General features: G+C 47.2%; 1 protein-coding gene across 1 annotated transcript; it reads right to left on the reverse strand.

Annotated features, from left to right (window-relative positions):
- Nucleotides 1–1,707: 1,707 nt before the first annotated feature.
- On the reverse strand, nt 1,708–22,716 carry LOC149352129 (N-terminal EF-hand calcium-binding protein 1-like). The gene is made up of 12 exons (XM_089581293.1): nt 22,211–22,716; nt 22,050–22,074; nt 20,543–20,651; nt 16,276–16,399; nt 4,110–4,300; nt 3,134–3,252; nt 2,988–3,055; nt 2,552–2,605; nt 2,313–2,422; nt 2,174–2,251; nt 1,903–1,994; nt 1,708–1,841 (listed from the first exon to the last, which is right to left on the reverse strand). The coding sequence occupies exons 1-12, from the start codon at nt 22,268–22,270 to the stop codon at nt 1,810–1,812; spliced, it is 1,062 nt and encodes a 353-aa protein (XP_089437419.1). The 5' UTR covers nt 22,271–22,716; the 3' UTR covers nt 1,708–1,809.
- Nucleotides 22,717–23,054: the final 338 nt, after the last annotated feature.

Consider the following 23,054-nt stretch of genomic DNA (forward strand, 5'->3'; position numbering starts at 1 on the left):
ATATTCGGCTGAAAAGTTGTGCGACCCCTACGTTTGTTCGGTTTCCGTTTCCAGATGGTTCTCTTTCCAGTTACGCTGAGTAGACATTTCGCGGCTCCTTATTTTTTCCTTTCAAAATATTTCCGTTAAGCAACACTGCCTTACAGCAGTCAAGCTGAAAAGTTTATTTTTTTGAGCGCAGCTCTTTATGCGCCCGTTCCTGCGTTCCGCGTCGTAGTCGTTGTCGGCGTAACCGGTTGCCCAAGTATAGAACAGCGAAACGTCACCTGGAAGGTGACAGGGGACAGATGGCAGGCAGTACCAGAGCGAAACGCCACCTGTCACGGCGAGAGCAGAGGAATAGACAAACCGGAAGGGGGCTGCTACGGGAAGATCCCGGAGAGTGGCTAGCAGCTAGCTAGCAGCTAGTCGCTATCTGAGAAAGAACTCGCCTGTCTGGCAAAAAATTCGAGGCACTAACATTTCAACTTCCCACCTTATGCATCCGTCTTTTTTCCCGCCAACTTTATTCCGCTATTTGATACACAAGACTTAACCTTATGTTTCTGTGGGCTTTACCTTTTAGCTGTTAGTTTTTCCGCGGTGTTTTCTTAATTTTAGCTGTTAGTATTTTTGCCGTGTTACTTGTTGGCATTTTATCTTTTTCATTTCCATTGCCCTGTTAACTTTATTGCTTTTATCGCTTTTATTGGTTTTTACCCTTTTTGCTTTTATCTGTTTTTATTATCAGTATCAATTTTCATCTTCACGAGGTCTGGCGTTTTTCCTTGTTTTTTCCCTGTTGTTTTTCTTGCCTCCATTGAAACTTCTCACCTTCACTTGTTATATTAGTTAAGATCTTTGGTTTGCTTGTGTCGCTTGTCTCTTCATGACCTTGTTGATTCAACTTGTTCTTTTTTTCCTTGTGTGGCACGCCCCCCTGACATGGCTATATATATATACGTTGCATCTGTACTTCCGAAATAAAGTTGTAAGTTCAGCGCTCCTGTCCGTCGTGTTCCGCCTTTTTCTTGTCCGTTGTGTTTTGTGCGCTGGTTCCTTCAGAAGTAGCGTAGCGCACCTGCCAGCCGTGAAGAGCTGCGCTCAAATTTCGCATTACCGTCTATCGTAATCGTCAGTCAATTCTTGTTCTATACTTGCCAGTGACATGGCAACTATTGATATATGTTTTGCTTCGATAGATCCTGACCCTTGCTGTTTATTTCTGATGCAGTTTAATGTCCCGTCTCGCAGCTCAGCAGCTGCAGTCTGCTTGTCACTTTTTAAAATTATTTTTCGAGAAAATATTCCATGCTCTCTAAACATTCCCCACTGTTTATAGTTGAATTACTTAAAATGTGAGCGAAGGCGGTTTTATGTGCTTAAGTATATAACTTTTATTTGAAGTCGATCCCAGCGCACTTTAGCAGTGCCAAGTTTCCAGTGGTGTCGATACAGTGCAGCGTAAATGCGCAATGCGATTTCGCGGTGCTTCGGATATGCTTTCAATTTTTTATTAATGAATGTCACATTTTTGATGAGGAAAACGTTGAACATTTTTATTTCACTTTGCTTCAATCCTCAAGAGTGTAAACACTTGAGAAGGCTTTGCACCAAAACTGATTCTACTCATTTTGACAGGGGCTGTTTCTCTCCATTTTCCGCCGTCTTCACAGGCAGAGATTGTGGTAGACTTCTCAAGATAACAAACGAAACTGCGATACTGTATGCACACAACTCTAGTTTATTTCAGTGTGCAGAGGTGGTCCTTGAAAGGGTGAACTTGCTTGAATGCAGGGGCAAGTTTCTTTGTTCTGCAGGAATGGAATGTCACTTTTCTAAGGCCGTTTTCCACCACGATCCTGAAATATGTAGCATATAGAAGTTGCTGCTCTTTTTATCGTGAATGGTTTCTGTACTTACCAGGTATCTCCATTGTGTTCAAGAATTCGGGCTTTCTCAGGCACTCTATATTTTGATGCTGCAGTGTTTTGTATATATGCGACCGTAAGTGCCTGAAGGGAATGAAATTCTTAATTAAAAGTGCACACTTGTGATGCAGAGGAGAAATACTGAACGGTGTCATCAGTTGCCCTATGCAAAAATTATTGCTCTGTTTCACTTCACATATAAAGCAATTTCCGGAAAGTTAAGGCTTGCTTTTCAAGTTGGTGTCATGTGAAAAGTCTCTTACTTGTTCCATGTATCTTCGCTCTCCCATATTTCATAAACTGCATATGTGTTTATGTCTTTGTAAAAGCGAACCGACACACTGAAAAGAAAGCATGTAGATGTAATTAGACTCTGAATACCTGTTAAATAAACTGCCTTACAAGAGACATCCAGCAGAGGCGGCTGTCTTCTCAGCATATGTTTTCAGCGACTCCTTGTAGTCTTCCATCTGCTCTTCATCCACTGGCATTGTTTGTTGTACAAGGAATAGCTGTGGAGATAGCAGAAAGTACATTTTATACTCGAGCAAGACTGAAGTGGTTGTTATATAGCTCTCTACACTAACTGCCCTTATGAGGCAACATTGCAGTCTCAAAGAGCTTGATAACTTTTGGCTTACCAGGTTTTCTTCTGTGATGTCCAGTTCATCTTCTTGTGGCTTTTGAAATTTCGGCTGAAAAAGTTCTCAGTAAACGTATGTTTTTGGATGCAAGTTATCTTACAACTTTACCACAAGTGAGTAAAACATGTTCTTTTGCTATAGGCGCCTGTGCAGCTGAGTAGAATGATCTCTGGCCTTCATGTTCGGAGTTACTGTATTCTATTTTGCTCACATCGGCTATCTTCGTTTGCGGGCCTTGCATCATGATATTGAACTGGGAAGACTCTTGCGATGGCATTGATAACATCAACTCAAGAAATAATGTTTTGCACACTGTGAAGACATTTATGTTATTGATGTACATGACGTGTCAATTTACTATTCAAACCTCCATAAGCTGGTATTCAGTTGCACTGTGCTTAAGGAAAATTGATGTATTGAAGGATCTATGAACCTGATTTGCAAGCTTTTCAACAATTGCCTCCAACTTCTTGATTTGAGCACTCAGGTCTTGACTGGATTCTGAAAGTCAAGATGAAAATGTGTGAGCAGAACTAAGTGTGCCAAGACACGCTTTCACTCAAGGGAATAGCGCCATACCTTCCAAATGAATGGATGTTTGTGTCACCATCTGTTTCCTTATCCTTACTGGGAGCAGGCGACTATTACAAGGCTTGTACACTTGGAGGCTTTGGGAACCAACTGCAGCCTGAAAATTGCTGTTGAACATGTACAGCCACTTGCTCAACAAATGAAAAAAAAAAAAACATTCTACAATATCTGCGAGGTGGCTATGGCTCTTGATAGGGAAATTCACACTAGTGCAGAGTGCGTCATATTTTAGGAGCTTTCTCAAAATGCAAACCCTGTTGACCAGTTTGGAGACGTTTTTTGTGTGCCTTTGTACATGGCGGTGCATGCATGCATATTTGCGGAAGTGGTGGAAAACACGTGGGCTTGTAATCAAGTAAAGAAAACAAAACACTTATGATCAAAAATTCTATGGCTGCAAACAAGCTACAGTAAGTTCTATTACAAACACATGCAAAGCACCATACCAATGGCCCGCGAAACTGGGTGCTGTGTTAGCGTTTGCATGCTTGTTCACTACTTTTTCACGTGGAACAGCTTTATGAGGCCATGCGTAATTTCGTAAGGGGAGGTTAAAGATGAGACGTAACGTGGGGGCAGCTAAAAGGGAGGGCCGGTCTCCTCACTATTTCTTAGGGGAACCATGGGCCGCCCCCTGGATTATGCTGATAAGAAGCACCTCCTTCAAATGGAAGGTGAATTGAAGCCCTGCTTGGGAGCAGTGTCGGTGCCGTCTAGCCCGAGCACACGTGCGCGCTCCCTGTGAACATACCTGCCGCGCATTTCAATACCTCTGCATTTAACACGTACGCTTAATCCCCAATCTAGAACTCCGACCAACAATACCATCTCATACGTGCGAGGACAACGTATACATGCGAGGACCACGTGCACATCTGCGTAGGTTTAGAAGACGCCAGCGATGCACCAAGTTATTGTCCTTGCATGGTCGTAAAGGGGTTTGAAAATGACGCGACATGCGAACCAGTTGTGCTTGTGCAGAGCCTCGTCGTCGTCGTCTTCACTATCGCTTCCGTCTATGAGAGGGATGCCTTCCTCCTGAAGCCTCTTCTGCGAGGCCTCCATCGCTGCGGTAAGCTTGGAGAGCTGGAACGCCGTCTCCCGCACCAGGAACCTCGACACGAACTGGTCCTGAATGCTGATGGAGTCGTAGCACTGCGTGGCGTTTAACCCAGGGAAAGGTGATTACGCTCCAGCTGCTGCTCGACACAGTGTATAATGTGAAGGGAAGAGGAAGGGTTGGAGCGGAAATGTGGGCTTTTCGAGTCACAATTCGCGTGGGCCTAGCACGTCAACCAAGGTACCCAAGGTACTCGAATCCCCATAAATGAGTATTTTTTTACATTAAAGCGCTGAACAACTTCCCTTTAGTATTTTAATAACTCGATTTAGCAGCTATGGGTGTCATCCTTCCGTTGAGAAGAATAGTTCAAAAGTTAGAGAACAGCCTCTCGGAGCGCACGCTGTATGGTTACTCCCGGGAAGTCTTTATCGTTTCGCAAGTTGTCCGGCAAACTGCGGGGGTCTCAGTTACAAATCAGGGATTGTTTAGGCAAACGGCCGCTTGAATAGCAGGGCTTAAAGGCTCCCTCGTGTACAGATGACCACTCATTGTCGTGCACACGCACGCGCAGGCATTTTTGAAGGAGATTCGCGACGCATATGCGTGACGTGCATGCCTGCACACGTGTTTTGTCTAGAGTGCCGTATGTGCAGCCCAGGGCATAATGCCATCATTACTTGCCTTCTCCCTGTTCCTGCAATGCCACCCTCCCTCTTCCGTAGTGCGATGTAGCAGGCAAGATACATGTCGGGTGATGCTTGCCACCTATCCACTGGCATGTTGCTTCGGCCGACCCCTACCGCGGCACGCACGCCGCAGAGTGAGCCGCACTTGTGGGCGCGGCTGTGGCAAGCCGGTTTCAGCCTTTCGCAATCAGAAAGCCAAAATTCCTTATGCTGCAGCACTAGAGAATCGCGTTTTCGAAAATCTGAAGGCTGATATGGCTATTACTAACAGCGAGGCACAAATCTCAAATTATATATAATGGGGCACTTAACATCAATAGTTAAGACGCTAATATATTTCACTTAAGCAGCTCGCTAGAACTTAGCTCATTTCTGATGTCCGCCACCCTACTAGAGAGGCCTGGGAGGCGGCGCTGCTCAACTGCCATGACCTACAGTCCCAACGGACCTTGGTCGCCAGGGCGCGAGCGGCGTTAGACGCCACTGGGGCTCCGGAATAGGAGCTCCGCCCAGGTTTGTGAGGACCTGGGCCAACAGGGTCTGGGCCCAAACACCTCCTTGTACATAGTCAATAAATTTTTACCGCCACCACCACCACTACCACCAAAAAAAATGAAGAAAGCTTCATTTTAAGTAAAAAGAGCCTTCATTGTCTCATTGGCGAAGGCACACCGCACCTGCGAAGGAGCAGCACTCGCGAGACGGTGTGGAAAACAAATGAAGTAAGGTTGCTACAAGCCGAATGCTGCGATTATACAGCCTTTGTCAGAAGTATACAACCGATAAGATGTGCTTCCAAGGCGTGCAGTGGGGCTCCCTAGCACCGCTAGAAGTCCTACGCTCCGGAGAGGTGAGGGCGAGAGATGTGTCTTTCGAGAGGTTCGGAATGCTGACGATGCAGAGCAAGCCACCTTGCATGGTGGCATGCTTTGCATCGTAACATATACCCAGTGGGCTTTATATGTTTGACAAACACTGCAGGCCTGCATGTCCTCTGTTCGTTCTGCCCCTGCGTCTTTTTAAAGCCTTCTGCATATTGGGAGACAAAGCCCTCTCCTAATCCCCTGTAGTATGCATCGGATGCATCAGCTGCCCGCAGATCGAGTGGGAAGAAGAAAGGATTCGTTCGCGAAAACTGCTCATCGGGTCCGCGTTTCTACTCTCCCTTTCTTCTGGGTTCAAGCACTGGAATTTGCACATTAAACTTAGCGACACTAAAGAAGGAAAAAGAAACGACAGCGCGGTTACCACTCTGTATCATGAATTTCAGCGACAACTGTTAGTGGATGTGTACACCGTGGAGGCGCCAATGACAGCCCAAGTGGAGCAGCTCGAACTATTTTTTTCTCGGCACAAGGTTTCCTGCTGAGTTTTGGCGAACAGGCTGCATTCTTTCAGGTTCCTCGGTTCGGAGGCGAACTGATAGGGCCGCATCTCGTTCGGCTGTTATCGAAAGCTACGGCTTACTCATCTTGCCTGCGCAAATGTGGAGGCGAGAGATGAGTCGCCGCGCATAAAAGCACCATCCCAGCGCTTGCCGGCACTCGCTAAGCGCGCGCTCGTTGTCCGAGCTATAGTAGGGTACAATTCAAGAACGAAGCGGCTTTTCCATGTCAAAGAACCCACTTCCAACCAATGGCGTCGGCCGATTCTCACGACTCTGCTAGCGTGACAATGCAGGGAATGGCAGATGAAAGTAGATGAAAGGGGATAGCCCCTGCCTTCTATGGTCGGTGATAGTCCCCTCCCTGCATCGTCACGCTAGCAGGTTAATGAGAATCAGCCGAAGCCATTGGCTGTAAGGAGGTCCTCTGTCGGGGAAAAGCAACTTGGTTCTTGATTTGTGTGCGCCTATGGAGGCGCTGAGCGCTCGCTTAGATGCCCACACCTGAGCGTGTGAAGCGCAGTCGAAGTAGCCGCTCGCTCGCCCAGAAAAACAGCAGTGCTGCAATAGTCGGATGCAAATCAAGAACGAAGCGGCTTTTCCCCGTCAAAGGACCCCCTTCCGGCCCCTTCCAGACACACATACCCCTGAGCCCATCCCTTCGCACACCAATTAATCTGCTTTTGATTTTACTCCTCGTACGTCGTCAACGTGGCCTTTGTATCGGCTTGCCTCGTGCTAACAAGAGGCTGAACGGAATCTTGAAATCGCCCCATGCATCTCGCGAGCCGCACAAGTCTTATAAAAGCTTTACTAATGCTTTACTAGCCGAAATGTTTTACTAGCCGAAAAAAGCCCTCGACTATCCGCTGTCGGCATTTCCGAGAGTTTAGCCTTGTTATCCAGTTATAAATGGCTCCACGGACTGGGGGACATCGTCTGAGATCGGTTGGACTAAACGCCAAGAGGCCAACCCAAAAGCCACATATGAGTAAGGAAAAAAAAAGAGCAAAACGCTGAGGCAACGTATGAGCATCGAACGTTAGCAATATCAAACGAATATTGCGTCATTAGCCATCTTCGCTACATCCGGCACAAATTTTTCGTTATACCCAGAGATCTACTTTTTTTTATTCCAACGTATACAGCGCAAGAAGACAAATCGTTTGACGCCATCTTCGAAGGTTCTACTTCAGTTAGTTTGGCCGCAATGGCCGTTTGAAGTTTCAAGAAGTCAAGGTTTGGGGAGCCAAAGGTCGTCAGTGCGAATCCCTATGATACGCTACGCTTTGATTCGACTAGGAATCTTCTGCTCCTTAACGCGCTGAATCGCTTGATGCTACTCCGAACATTCTACGCCACAATCTGTGTACCAATGGCACCAACCACTGGTCCCACTTGAACTCCTCATAGACTGGAGCTTATACAGGGGAATGAAGGTATGCTAGTATATGCGGGGTGGCGCGCTGTTGCTATGCGACCGACTGGGTTACGTGGTATGATACCATGGTATGGTGCCACTTTGTTGCCATCTGATGGTAGTCGTGCACCGCCTGATGGTGCACCACTTGTTTTTGTGACGTGGTATGTATTCCCTGTTGCTATGTGCGGATGCGACTGCGGCCGCCATTTTAGACAAATGACTGTGTTTCATACCAATGCGACCTTGAGTAATGCAAGTATTAGAACTAACGCTCTAAAAATGCACTGCCAAGATGAAGTGGGCAAAGGAACACGTAGGATAGACGGGTGATCAACGGAAAGAGTAACTGAGATGAGTCCAAGCTCGTGTTTTTTGGGAACGGTGAGGTTGAGTATGTACGGCACTCCAAACGCACTAGATATGACTATCGTTGCCAACTTTTCACTTTAAAAATAAACGAATAAGCGTAATGAGCATGTGTCTGTTTCTCCGGTCGTGAAGTTGGTGCCCGCCACCATGTTCAAGGTACCATGACACAAGATTAGAAGGAAGTTCTCCAGAAGGTTATGCTTCTGCTGGCACGCAAGAATTTTGGCCGTCGTTGTATTTTTCAGCAGGACAACGACAAAAGGACTTCTACATTTGCGAAAAAAATGGTTCTAGATGAGGAGAGTGGACCTGTTGGAGCATCTGAGCTTGTGTACTGGCCTTGATCCAACTGAACATCTCCAGTAAGACCAGGCCCGTCGTCTGAGGCACAATGCAATGCAATATGCAATGGTCAAAACACATCGATTACATCACAGCTAAAGCTCTTAAAAAGGTAGGTTACTTACGGCGCACAGTACGGGATGCTCCTAAAGAAGCAAAATTGCTCATGTACAAAACTCTAATTCGCCCTATTCTTGAATACGCTTCTAATGTCTGGAATCCATACAAGCAATGTGAAATCGATCAAATAGAATCTGTGCAACGTAAAGCTGTAAGATTTATTTTTCGCCGCTACGACTTTCATTTTTCACCCTCATCTGCGATGTCTTCCCTAAACATAAGCCCGCTTGCATCCCGCCGAAAAACTGAGTCCTTAAAACTTCTTCACTCCATAGTCCATTCTGCTAATTGCCTTTCAGAGGGTAAGCATATCTCGTTTTCAAAACCATCTGCAACCAGGAGCCATCACGATCTTAATATCCAACCTTTTTTTTGCCCGCACTAACGTTTTCAAATACAGTTTTTTTCCGCGCACTGTGGAGTGTTGGAATTCTTTGGATGGCAACATTCGTGCACTATCAATCTCTGATTTTGCGTCGGCAATTGAGTCGTAGCATTGTATGTTGTTTTTCTAGCGTTTATATTTGTAATGCTTGTATGTACTTTTGTATGCGTGGAATTGTTCCACATTTTTTCTTCTGAAGGAACCAGCGCACAAAACACAACGGACAAGAAAAAGGTGGTACACGAGCGCTCCTGTCCGTCGTGTACCACCTTTTTCTTGTCCGTTGTGTTTTGTGCGCTGGTTCCTTCAGAAGTATGTATTACCAACTAGCCCAACAACAAGTGTTGCTCAAATATATTTCTAGTACAATGGGCTCTTTTTCATCGTTTGCTGTTAGCCAGTCTCAAGCTGTGGCCCTGTCAGCGGCTGCCACATGCAGGGCAAGAACCTTTGGTTTTTGCATTCGACACAAGTTCCTGCCACCTGAAATCCTAGGTCTATTTGGTGGCATCGCCCCTGCTCCCAACCATGGTATTCGGCTTTGTAAGTTGCTCAGGTCTGAGTGGCAGCACCAAGCACGTATTCACAAGGACTTTCTGCGTCTTCTTCTTATCCCGTCTTCGTCTTCACAAGGCCCAGGTGACCATTGGCGTCACTTCTCTTGCATCATCAACAGAACTACAGAATTCTTGTCAGCGCTCCTGTCCGTCGTGTACCACCTTTTTCTTGTCCGTTGTGTTTTGTGCGCTAGTTCCTTCAGAAGTATGTATTACCAACTAGCCCAACAACAAGTGTTGCTCAAATATATTTCTAGTACAATGGACTCTTTTTCATCGTTTGCTGTTAGCCAGTCTCAAGCTGTGGCCCTGTCAGCGGCTGCCACATGCAGGGCAAGAACCTTTGGTTTTTGCATTCGACACAAGTTCCTGCCACCTGAAATCCTACGTATATATTTGGTGGCATCGCCCCTGCTCCCAACCATGGTATTCGGCTTTGTAAGTTGCTCAGGTCTGAGTGGCAGCACCAAGCACGTATTCACAAGGACTTTCTGCGTCTTCTTCTTATCCCGTCTTCGTCTTCACAAGGCCCAGGTGACCATTGGCGTCACTTCTCTTGCATCATCAACAGAACTACAGAATTCTTGACAGCGCTCCTGTCCGTCGTGTACCACCTTTTTCTTGTCCGTTGTGTTTTGTGCGCTGGTTCCTTCAGAAGTATGTATTACCAACTAGCCCAACAACAAGTGTTGCTCAAATATATTTCTAGTACAATGGACTCTTTTTCATCGTTTGCTGTTAGCCAGTCTCAAGCTGTGGCCCTGTCAGCGGCTGCCACATGCAGGGCAAGAACCTTTGGTTTTTGCATTCGACACAAGTTCCTGCCACCTGAAATCCTACGTATATATTTGGTGGCATCGCCCCTGCTCCCAACCATGGTATTCGCCTTTGTAAGTTGCTCAGGTCTGAGTGGCAGCACCAAGCACGTATTCACAAGGACTTTCTGCGTCTTCTTCTTATCCCGTCTTCGTCTTCACAAGGCCCAGGTGACCATTGGCGTCACTTCTCTTGCATCATCAACAGAACTACAGAATTCTTGACAGCGCTCCTGTCCGTCGTGTACCACCTTTTTCTTGTCCGTTGTGTTTTGTGCGCTGGTTCCTTCAGAAGTATGTATTACCAACTAGCCCAACAACAAGTGTTGCTCAAATATATTTCTAGTACAATGGACTCTTTTTCATCGTTTGCTGTTAGCCAGTCTCAAGCTGTGGCCCTGTCAGCGGCTGCCACATGCAGGGCAAGAACCTTTGGTTTTTGCATTCGACACAAGTTCCTGCCACCTGAAATCCTACGTATATATTTGGTGGCATCGCCCCTGCTCCCAACCATGGTATTCGGCTTTGTAAGTTGCTCAGGTCTGAGTGGCAGCACCAAGCACGTATTCACAAGGACTTTCTGCGTCTTCTTCTTATCCCGTCTTCGTCTTCACAAGGCCCAGGTGACCATTGGCGTCACTTCTCTTGCATCATCAACAGAACTACAGAATTCTTGTCAGCGCTCCTGTCCGTCGTGTACCACCTTTTTCTTGTCCGTTGTGTTTTGTGCGCTGGTTCCTTCAGAAGTATGTATTACCAACTAGCCCAACAACAAGTGTTGCTCAAATATATTTCTAGTACAATGGACTCTTTTTCATCGTTTGCTGTTAGCCAGTCTCAAGCTGTGGCCCTGTCAGCGGCTGCCACATGCAGGGCAAGAACCTTTGGTTTTTGCATTCGACACAAGTTCCTGCCACCTGAAATCCTACGTATATATTTGGTGGCATCGCCCCTGCTCCCAACCATGGTATTCGGCTTTGTAAGTTGCTCAGGTCTGAGTGGCAGCACCAAGCACGTATTCACAAGGACTTTCTGCGTCTTCTTCTTATCCCGTCTTCGTCTTCACAAGGCCCAGGTGACCATTGGCGTCACTTCTCTTGCATCATCAACAGAACTACAGAATTCTTGACAGCGCTCCTGTCCGTCGTGTACCACCTTTTTCTTGTCCGTTGTGTTTTGTGCGCTGGTTCCTTCAGAAGTATGTATTACCAACTAGCCCAACAACAAGTGTTCCACATTTTTGTACCCACTCCTGCTATAGCCCCTTGAATGGGGCTGCAGTATTTTCAAATAAAATAAATAAATAAAAATAAAAACCAGCAGCGCCGACGAGAAATTCGACCACAGTGCCCCGAGATTGGGAAAACAGACCCTTTGCATGGATGACTGCAGTCATTTACGCAAAGGACTTCCCTACGAAGGGCTACCTGTGTTAGGGTAATTCCAATCCATTATTCTCCAAGCCATTATTGTGAAAGGTGGACAATTTTGTGATAAAAATCCACATTATCGCCGATTCTTCTTTACGCAATGCTTAAATGAGTTTTTCATTCATTCATTCATTCAGAATTTATTTAAGACAACGAAAAGGTTGTCCAGGGTGACGTGGCAAAAGGCATACTTTGCCTGACGAGGCCACGCCACCCGGATGACAGGCGGCACCGCAGGCTACAAAAACCAAGAAAGAGCATTACATAATAGAACACACATTCAATATTTTTTACACAATACATAAGACATCCTTACAAAACACAGGCTTTCGGCGGAAAAAACAAACAGCATACTTCAAAACACAATTCGACCATAGCAGTATTTACAAAACATACACTAGTGATAGGTATACGTTCAGTTTTCACCTTTAAGGTTCATTTATGAGCATTGCTTTAATTAACATTTTGTATTTACGTATAGAGGGAGTGCTGCGTACAGTATCCAGAATAATAGGGTATTGATTAATTAAGTCAGGAATTTGCCATCCTAACCTCTGAAAACCGTAATTTGTGCGTACACGAGATGTTTCCATACATTGTTTCCGAAGTTCGTATGTGCTAAGTTTAGTGTGATAGGTGGTTTCGAAGGTTATTTTGTCTAGTTTGTACTGGCGTAATATTTCCAGACATAGTTTGTATGTGTGCAGTTTACTTATTTCTAGTATTCCATAAGACCTAAACAAAGGCCGGCAGCTGTGCAATAACTGGATTTTCCCAATAGCTCGTAATGCCCGCTTTTGAATTGCAAAGAGGGAATCTCGATTTGTTTGTGTCGTTGTTGTAATATATTTCTAATTTCGTTGTAATGTAGGAATCCACTAAAAGGCTACGTTGTAAGCTTTGTCCGCAGATTTCTGCTCGTCCTTCCACACCACGCGAAAACTCTAGAAAATAAAGCACACGCGGAAGGGCAAAGATATTAATGGGATTCGAACCCACGCCTTTTTAGGTGCAAGAACGGGTAGTGGCAACGCGGTGCGCCGAGGTCGTTTGCAGCGACGTGAGCAGACGGTGCTGCTGCTAATTTCTCCCAGCATGCAGGTCGTTGAAGCCTATGCACAGGACACTTGCTCATGTAATAGCTCGAAATTAGTTCGGCATGAACAACAATAGCGTTGCCAAAAACTTGCACTAATTTCGTATACAGCAAAGCATAAGGAGGAAAGCTTATATAAAAACCACCGTACGAGAGATAACGTTTATCCGCTCATGAATGCACAATATCCTCACGAGATGGCCAAAGAGAGTCTCAATGAAAACGTTGCAGCTTTTTCTCTGAAAGAGCCGCGTCTACGACGTCCTTAAAAAAAAAAAAAAGCCGCGGACGTCACTTCGTGGACGCAGACCGTGTCTCGCGCAATGTACAACTTCGTTGTCATCGGGAACGATGCGTGGTCTATGTCGTCAAGCGCTTAGAAATGCTCCTCGGTCGCTGTGTGTTCATCTTTATAGGAGTAGAAGTCGCCGGGTGGGACGCTCGGTGGCTAGCTGCCGCTAAACACTTGTAAACGCTTTCAAGGCGCGCGCGGAAGCGTTGGCGCGGTACTATGGTAACCAACAACATGTGTATTACGTGGACGTTGCCGGCCCACACCACGGGGTGTGGTACACGGCCGCAGTCGTACACAACACAAACACAGTCAACGGGCTCACTTTCAAAGCCTACAGCGCAACACACGCGGAGGAGATTGCCATTGCTCTTGCTCTCACTACTCCCAAGTCGAAACACATCATCACCGACTCGCGAGGGGCCTGTCGGAACTACGAGTTGGGCTGGGCTCCCCCGCTTGCCTGGCGCATACTGGAATATAGCTTTCGATCTGAAGATCCAACTCCACGCAACCTGATTTGGGCCCCCGGTCACCAGGGACTCCAGGGAAACGAACAGGCCGATCAGGCCACCCGCGCACTCTCTCCCCGGGCTATCTCCCTGTCCTTGGAAGGGTACTCCCAATCAGACAATCTGGCCCTTACATTCAAACAAATCACCGATTACTACAAGGAGGAGCACCGGCGTTACCCGGCCCCTTGTAAGGGTCTGGATCGCGCTGACGAGCGCCTCCTCATCAAAATTCTTACTAACACTGTACTGTGCCCGGCGGTGCTTAAACATTTCAATACATCCTTTGATGGCGCGTGCCAGTTCCGTGGGGAGGTGGCTGACACCTTCCACATGGTTTGGGCGTGTCAGTCAAACCCATCTATCCCCCCCAACCCCACCAGAGAGGACTGGGAGGCGGCCCTGCTCGGCTGTCAGGACCTAAAGACCCAAAAGGCCTTGGTTCACCGGACGCGGGCGGCGTTGCTTGCCAATGGGGCCCCGGAATAGGGGCTCCACCTAGTATTGTAAGGGAAAGGGCCAACAGGGTCCTACCCCAATCACCTTTCTGTAAATATTTAATTGCCCATATATGCTTTTCACCACCACCACCACCACCAAGGTGGTTCGGCTTTCGAGGAAGCGCCAAGTGAAAGTCGCAGCATGGCCGCCTGGATAGTACGCGTGGCTGGCTGGACCTTCTGAGCAGCCGCACTAAAGAGTCAAAATCTGGAGAACACTTGGTAGCTGTGCTGGGCGACGGCGCCAAAGAGCCGCGTAACGAAAACGGTACATCAAGGCTTATGTACGGTGTTTAAGCATCGCAACAAAACACGGCGCACTATGTACAGGGTCGGGCAAAAGTTCCCAAACCATAGGGTCTGCTTTCTAGCGGTATAGTGAGGCAGTTACGACACCCCCGAAGCTCAAGGTATCTGTAGAGGGTAGACGAAGTATCGTTCTAACCTTTAAGAACCTTGACAGCTTTATCGGAGTCTTCAGTGCCAGGATATACCGAAGAAAAGCAGATGACCCTTGTGGCTAGGAACTTTTGACCAACCATTAAGGATGCATGCATTGCTACAGTGGAGTAGTCTGGGCGTAGCACAGACTATACTGCAATTTTTTTTTTCGTAAATTTACTTTGGTAAGAAATCGAGGCTTGAAACGTCCATTGATATTTCTTTCTACCGTGTAAATTATGTGATATTTTCTTCCAATACAGCTCATACACAAGTGTGAGTGCGGGTAAAAAAGATGCGGGTGAAAAACAAAAATATCACATCATTTTGTTCACTGCACTCTAAACTCGAATACGCCTGTATGGGAGTAAAAAGAGAGTGAGCTGTCCCCTAGCGCAGTCCCTTTTATGAAATGGAATGGGCTAGATGGACAGCGTACTTCCCTTTTGCTCCTTGAGTGCACTGTAAATATTAGTGAATGACTGAACCAGACTTTGTTTTTCGGGCAATACCATGGACGTCCAGTAGCTGCACACCCACGGTAGTGTAAAATCAGCCGCACAAGTTATTTCACATCAGTGAACATGCACACGTCGCGGCGATAAATGAAAAAGAAATTAAGCCCCATAAAGAAACGAGATGATCAGGGGAGGAAAGCATGTCACCAATTTTCGGTAGAATTAATAATAAAGTGCACGTCATTCCTTAGGCTTCGCTTCCAGCTACAAAAGCACACATGCACGTAACCAGTTTTCTACCCTTCACACAGTGCATTCAAACAGGTTTTACCACGACCAGCTGGCGAAAAGCTGTTGAATGCGCAGGCTAGTGATGCACGAGCGAAATATAGGACCATTCGGGGATAGCCACAAATACCCACTGAACATCTAAAGCGTGTCGGTGCTGGACATTGTGTAATGCTAATGGATATCCAAATGTTTCCACGCAACACACCGAGATAGATGGTCGGAAATACATTGGTAACTCCAGCACTGAACGTGCATTAGATCAAACGTTTGGATATTTGTAACGTCCTGTGATGATTTTGAGCAAAAAAAAAAAAAAGACTTTCAAAGCACTTCATATACCTGCTCACGAATACCGTGAATGTTTTTTCAGTTAAGCGTGACCGTTGTGGACACATAGCATTGCGTAATTATTACACATAAAATCTTTCAAGAGTAAAACACACACAAAAAAAAACAGAGCACACTACTACACACTCAGCCCCCGATCCAAACCGATATTTACTCATTCTTTCATAGTACACATACGCTCAAGAACGGCGTCCCCATGTGTTCTTGCGGAGGAATATCGATCAGCAAAGCTATCTTTTAAAAACGTTGAGGCTATTTATGCATTCTCAGAGGGATACAATTTAAAACGACGTTCACTCAGCATGCACTGTAAACGATTTCATTTCCGGGAGGAAATAATTTTCCAGTCTTTGGCGAATCGCAGAAAGCTCCTCCCGGAAATTAAATCGTTTACAGTGTATGCTGTGTGAACGTCGTTTTAAATCTTCGAAGTTTGGTCCTTTGAACTGCGCCGAATCGATATTTGCGGTTCGCTGCTGGATCCGCGCAACACTAACACTCTGCAAACCACCAGAAGCGCTTTGATGCGGTTACGCGAATACATGCAAGCGTTAGGATAGCAGATGAATTTTCTGTTAACCGTGCTGGCTAGTGTACGCAACAAGAGCGCGACCGTACCTTTTCCATTTGTTGAAGGCCTTTCGTAACAGCTACGCTCAGGTCCTCCAGGGAAGCCAGGAGCGTTGGAAAGTTTCCCATGTGCCTCCATACGAAGGAACTGAGCTCCCCGGCATCTATAAAACTAAACGGAAGGAATCCGTGAGTCAACGATTGTCAGTCACGCACAGTCACAGGAACATGCGGTGACACCTTTCGAACATATTACCGACCAGTGGCATTCATGTGCGCGCACTTCCGCGCATACAGATGCCATTTTGTTACATACATGAAGTGTGCACTGACACCGGTCCCGCCAATCACAATTAGGGCACTGGAACCCAAGGCTCCTCCTCTGTATTTAGCCCCCCAACTGCAACTGCAACCCTATTAATGCGGGTCGCATTAATGGGGTTAACTAAGCCTCTTGTGACTGCGCGTTTCGTGTGCACCGTCAGTTTTCCTTCTAATTTTTCTCTCGCTTTTCATTATGAGTAGGTGTGGAAGTTGTGAAATAAAAAAAGGGGGCGGGGGGACGAAAACGTGCTACAGTAATTGCCATGACCCCCCATTTGAGCCCCCCCTCCCCCCTACGCCGTCTACCGGCATATCGAGGGCCAAGGCGATCGCTATCATATGTTTTCCGTGTACTACTAGGGTCAAAACGTTTTAGAATAACGACTGCGCATTCCAATGGGAACTACCTGTCTTTTTAATACTTCAAATTCGTTACACTGACCACCGCTACAATGAACAAGTTTGAATACAAAGAGCAGAATGGGCATATGAAAAAGAATTAAAAGGAAAATTGACCAGCCAAAGTTCGAATACAGCGAGATTTTTATGCCAAGCATATTAACGTAGGCTTCGGGCCTTCGCGCGACGCCCGGCGGTGGCCACCATTGACCTTGAAGTGAGATCACATGATGTGACGTCACGTGATGACGTCACACCGGCTGCAGATGGGGCCTCATATCGCGCCGTCGGACGTCGCCCGGCGGAGGCCTCCACGCTTCGGTTCGCGCCGTCGCGCGCGACGCGGCGGCGGCGCCACCATCGCTGCATCACGTGATATGTGACGTCACGCCAGGGATGAAGCGGCGCGCGCCCGCCGTCGCGTCAGTCTCTGTGCCCGCAACCGCGCCAGCGTCTTTGCGCCGGGCGTGTATGCGGTCAAGATGCCTCCAAACGCTAAGGACGTTAATAATAAGAATGCAAAACGAAGGCTGCTTCGCATCCACTGGGCTAAACCTTGATAAGCCTCCAACTTTCTTCTTTATTCTTGCGCAGACCACTTTGAGACCACTGAGTCAGTGCTTTACACTCATACCCAACTAATTTCGGTACCGGTCGGATTGTTAAAGAACACGGTTGCAACAAGTCTGTTTGCAAAGCACGCAGGACCTGTCTCGCTCGGTCAATGACTACCTGATACGACTAGAGGCGCCGTCCATGGGGGTGCTATAGGACTAGCAAGAAACCATACGTCGCTGGGTCGAGGGAGTGCGCATAGTGGCGCAAGACTATCGTTCAACGCCTTGTTTCATTTTAGGGTAAAGCACTCGCTGTGCTGCCACAGTATCTGACACTTTTTAGAACCGCTGGCGCCACTTGTAAGAGGAATAACTGCTCCTGGCTTCGTAGCCGTGCACTTGCTGAATTATCGATGGGGTGTGGCATTATAGGTTTCTCCAGCTTTCACAAACGTTCGTGCTCGTTCACTGCTCGATGACGCTCTTCTCAGCGGACTCCCCACTACCCTGCACGATGATATAAACCATTTTGCATGGCGTTATCTTAAGCACCATTAAGTTTGTAACGCCAGTATCAACCCACAGGTCAGATACATTAGAGGTTATAAGAACAATGAATAACTGCGCAAAAAGGACGGGACAAGAGAGAAGAAGCACACGGGACAGGCAGATAAGGTTCAGGTTAGCTTTGATGCTCAGATCACCTTCGGTCTGCTGGTTTTCCGCTTGCCCTTCTTCAGGCAGTCGTTGAGTCGCTGCTAAAGTCCTTACGCCCCAACTCAAAGCCTCTGGAGACGGATTCACAGGATAGGAGAAAATGTGAAGTTATACCCTACGCTCACAGAGTTTCGCACGGTCTGAAGAGGGTCGCCGGCAAGTTCGGCATAGAGGTCCTTTTTTTCTGCTCCTTGCAGGCTGTCGTGTTTGTGCAGTTTAGCGAGGAAAGATAAGCAAAAGAAGGTTAAGTGTAGCGCTAACCACAGGAACAAGTTTGTGCAGTGTAGATCGAATGTAATTATGAGATCCCGTTGAGCTGCGGTAAGGTATACGTCGGGCACATGGGCCACTGCCTCAACATTATTAGATCATTCGAATTCCTTCGCTTATTCACGGGGGCAGCATCTGCGTAAGCATTGTAAGACCTGCAAGCATGATGACCAAGAATGCGCACCGCTCTTTGGCAGGACCAAGATTATCGGGCGCGCGAGGGAAAAGAAAGAACACGAAATTATCGAATCTTTGGAAATCGCGAGATTAGGGCCTGAAAAATGCGTTAGTGAGGCGACTGTTCACTTGTACTGCAACGAGTTAGAATTTCTTGGGTTGACGAGATGATTACGGTTTCTTGCATGTGTGTTGTTAGTGCGCATGCGCTTTGTTGTTTGACGAAGGAGGCGTCGGTGCAATAAACCAGTTGTTAGTCTGCGCCTGTCCCGTGTGCTTCTTCTCTCTTTTGCCGCCCTGTTTGCGAAGTTATTTATTGTTCTTATAATGTCGTACCAACTAGCCCCTCACCGCACTCTTCTAGATTACATTAGAGGTGATGTGCACAGCTGTAACGCTGTGCGTCTGGAGCTCGAACACCTTTGATGCTGTAATAGTACGAGCCCTGGAGAGGTTGTAGTGGAAAATATAATTATAAGGAAGAGCCAAGAAGTACTTGCAGCTGGGCTTGTTGGTGCGTATTCGTGAAAGACATGAGAGCATGAATATGTTTTTATCTGAAATTGACCGCTCCTAGAGTGAAGCACTTGACACGGATTGCATAGTCCACGTTTTTAGATGTGCAGACGATTACCTGGTCCTTTTGGCAGACAGCGATATTAGTTTTGACAAAACAGTAGCGGATGTTTTAGGTACGTTTGGTCGAAACAGCTTGGGCCTCACCTTCACTCACGAACTGCCTAGAATAATAACCAATTACAGTTTTTAGATCTCACCATAACATTTCGCCTTTCACACGTTTGTTGGCGATACTGTCCACGCGCAAAGAAAGATTGCTTGCCTTTTCATTAGAACCATTCTATGACTGTTAAGAGGGCTATCGCTTCCCAGTGCTTAGCATCCTCACTAAAGAAGTCTTGCCACCATGCCATGCACGCAGCTTTGCATCTAAGATGTACAAAGTTGCAGAAAGTAGGCTTCCCGGCTTCCCTGGTTCTCTCCGGGACGCAGTCCTTGCTGAAAAAGCTGAAGGGCAGCAAGGAAAACAACCGACCTCAAGATAAAAAGCTGGCAAGGCCGGAAGTTGTACCTTACGTACACCACACCTCTCATAACCTCAAGAAGGTGGCCAATAAGTACGGCGTCGATGTGGTGTTTTCAGCGCCGCGAAAACTCGCCGGAATGTGTTCACGCATTGGGAGAAAAAGAGTGCAAGAGTGCGCCATCAGACACCGAGCGCCACATGTTGGCTGCAAGAAAGGAGTAGTATACGAGTTCCCGCCTACATGCGGCAAGGTGTACGTTGGACAGACCGGGCGGTGTCTTAATGAGCGCCTGCTTGACCACAAGAATCAATTAAACAAGAGAGTCCATCTTCCAGACCACTGCCAAGCCTGCTCGAAAGAGAAGCGTATAGCCTGCGAGCCTCGACCGTCGGATTGCAAAGTGCTATTGAAAAGCCGAGATAGGACAGAACGTGAGCTCGTGGAAGCCTTCTATATCAAGAAGCAAGGTGATAATTGCATTAGTGACGCGTCAGTTGTTCTTCGCCAAAGTGAAATGCTGTTTCTTGATGCATATCTGTGAGAGGTGAATGTTTGTCAGCTGCGATTAAGAGCATGGATAAGGGCAGAGGCTATATAAACGTTCTTCCTTGAATAAATCCTGTTGAAAGTGCAGCGCTCGTCCTGTTCCCTTACTCGTCTGTGTTGCCGTTTTGCGCTCTCATGTCTTTCACGAATAAGGAAGGGCATCAGCGCGTCGCTTGCAAATTGCAACATGTGGTGCTGTTAGAAGATTTCCGTAATTTTATAGGGCCGATATTCGTTCGTAATTTCCTTAGGGACACTTGTCGTGCACATCTTCCTTACCCGGTCTTGTGGACGTTGATTTCTTCAAAAAGTTCGCATAGCTCATCTTCTGTGAGTATGGCATCCCAGAAAAAATTGAGGAATTCCTCCTTTGCCAGCACACCATCTCCTGCGCGGGGAAAGAGAACAGATCCAGCCCGCGTGGAAACGCAACACGTGGAGAGTCCCTCAAAAGGCGAACCGAGGCAGTAAGGGATTGTTTCACTTGGACAAAGGTATATGGGTTAAGGTTTACTTCATTTCTTTATTTCTTATCCTTTTTTTTTCTTCTCGAATTGTGCGGACTACTTTAGTTTTTTTAGGAATCAAATCAAAATGACAAATCAATGTATGGTTCCCAAGATTGTGGTAAGCGTGTTAACATCCACAAGCTTACCAAACGACGCTAAGCGAATCAGCCTCAAGACGCATCATCGTTTAGCCTAGTCCTACATTTAGGTACAAAATGCATACACACCAGGGAAAATCGCAATAAATTAAATGGTCCGTGAGAAAGAAAACAATTGACATGCCAACAGTTGCCTTCTGCCTATTTTTCCAGCAGCCTTGATGCTTTATACGGTTACTGCGGAATGCATAAACGCAGCAGGAACATACGGTCCAGCGCAAGAGCCCAGCAGGGCAGTAGCATGCTTGTTTTCAGCAACTGGCTGTCTGCAAGCCGGCCCCTGACCCCAAGTACCAGTTAGTAACTTATGATGTTCTGGAATTTTTTAACATAGGCTTTTTGAGGTAGAAGAGTGCTTTTTTCGGCACATTTTCAGCGGTGTAGTGCATCAGTGTACAGCTAACACGTGCTAACTAGTAGGTTGATTAACTAATGTTGAATAGTTAACTTTTAACTATTACTGTTAGTCTATTTATTGAGAGGCGTTTAGCCCACCGTAAGTAATAGGCATATAATTTTTTTGGAATTTCGAAAACGCAGTTACCCTCAGCGCTGTGGCCCAACAAATTCTGCCTACATCGCGCCAAAATACATACGCTTTCGGAAAACGTGCACGCAAAGCAACACCTCCAGTGCCCGTAATTCGTCGAGACAGCTAAAATTTGTTGGGCCCACAGCGTCGAGGGTAACTGCGTTTTCAAAATAGTAAAAACCAGCGCTCGTCCTGTGTTTCTTCTGCTGCAGTCTTCGTCTTCGCGCTGTTTGCCTTTCACTAAAAACTAATATGGTTATTACTTACGGTGGGCTACACCAATAAATAAGGACACTAACAGTAACAGTTCAAAAGTTTACTACTAAATATTAGTTAGCCAGCCCACTAATTAGCCCGTCGTAGCTGTATTCTGATTTGCTACGCCGCTGAAAATGCTATGCAGAAAAAAAAAACGCTCCTCTAACTCAAATAACCTATTTATAAAAATTGCGAATATCTTAGGTGAAACACCTGGTATTGGTTAAAAAGCGTACGTCCGCGAACTGTTCGGCAAGCACTGAACTCGGGAGCTTGGTCCAGCGGAATTCCTGTTTCCTGGCGTCCGCGCAGAGCACAGATTCACTCACCGTTGGTGTCGGCACGGTTCAGCACCTGCGTATGCGGAAGAGGCAAAGAGCTACGCTCACCACAACGCCAGCACCCCACCAAGCCACGCGACTTTCGGCGTGCAGCCCACCGACGGTAAAACTCATGCGGTGCCGCGGGCGCTGTCGAGGTGGTCACTCACGTTGAGCAGGACCGAGGTACCCTTCTGGAGGTTGAGAAAAGGGCTCGTGATGTCGGCCATGGCCAGCCTCTTCTTTTTTATCCTGCCTCTGGGCCGCTTCTCCCCCGCAGCGCACGGTGGTTAGAGGCTGCACTGCAGCCGGAACGCGGGAGGCGCGGCGGGCTCGCGGGTGTATTTTTGGCACGCGCCGTCGCGAGGACCGCGCGTTATGTAGGTGAAATACACGGAGGCGCCCGCCCTGCGGGGGTTACGGGAACAATTAACCGGCATCCCAGGCGTTGTTGTCCGACTGCAGCCCCGCGTGACGCGTATACAGACGGCGGCCGCGTGGCGCTTCCGCCCATCTGATGCCCCGCGGGCGCTGGCGACAAACCGCGGGAGGACAACAGTGTTTACAGTGCCGTCGTCTGTCGCCCCGTGTCGCATGAACGGCGCCGCCACAGCAGCCGACTCTTTGGTGTCCCGCGAGGTCAGCCGAGCACGCCGTGAGAACCGCTCTCGGAGATCGCCAAAAGGGAACCGCACCTTGCTGTTGGAACTCGTATTGAAACTGCACGCTTGGTGGCGTCTTGGCACAAGCCGTCACTAACTACGAGCACGCGGGCGTCGGCCTTGTGAATTCGTTCCTTGAACCTTCATAGCGGTGCACAGCCTCGTGCAGTGAAACCGAGTGTCGCTGAAACAGGGAAAGCGGTCGGGGGTACAATGTTTCTTTTTTGAAGGCATCATGCCTACGCCGTCATCCGCTTTTTATTGTGGCGGAAGCTGAAGCTGCTGTATCTGGGAGTAGAAATAAAGGTGGAAGTATAGATGAGAAAACTCTATTGTAACAGTTGATATGCAA

The sequence above is a fragment of the Amblyomma mixtum genome, chromosome 3, assembly GCF_055824585.1.
Source record: "Amblyomma mixtum isolate Tamu chromosome 3, ASM5582458v1, whole genome shotgun sequence".
Lineage (NCBI taxonomy): Eukaryota > Metazoa > Arthropoda > Arachnida > Ixodida > Ixodidae > Amblyomma > Amblyomma mixtum.

Excerpts from the sequence above, each read along its gene's own strand:
- LOC149352129 (XM_089581293.1), bottom strand. The coding sequence starts at position 22,270 with ATGGCCGACATCACGAGCCCTTTTCTCAACCTCCAGAAGGGTACCTCG. Across the intron at positions 3,253-4,109 it reads GCTCTGCACAAGCACAACTG|CAATTTTCAGGCTGCAGTTG; the intron begins GTTCGCATGTCG and ends CATGTTCAACAG. Across the intron at positions 1,995-2,173 it reads AGCGAAGATACATGGAACAA|GCACTTACGGTCGCATATAT; the intron begins GTAAGAGACTTT and ends CATTCCCTTCAG.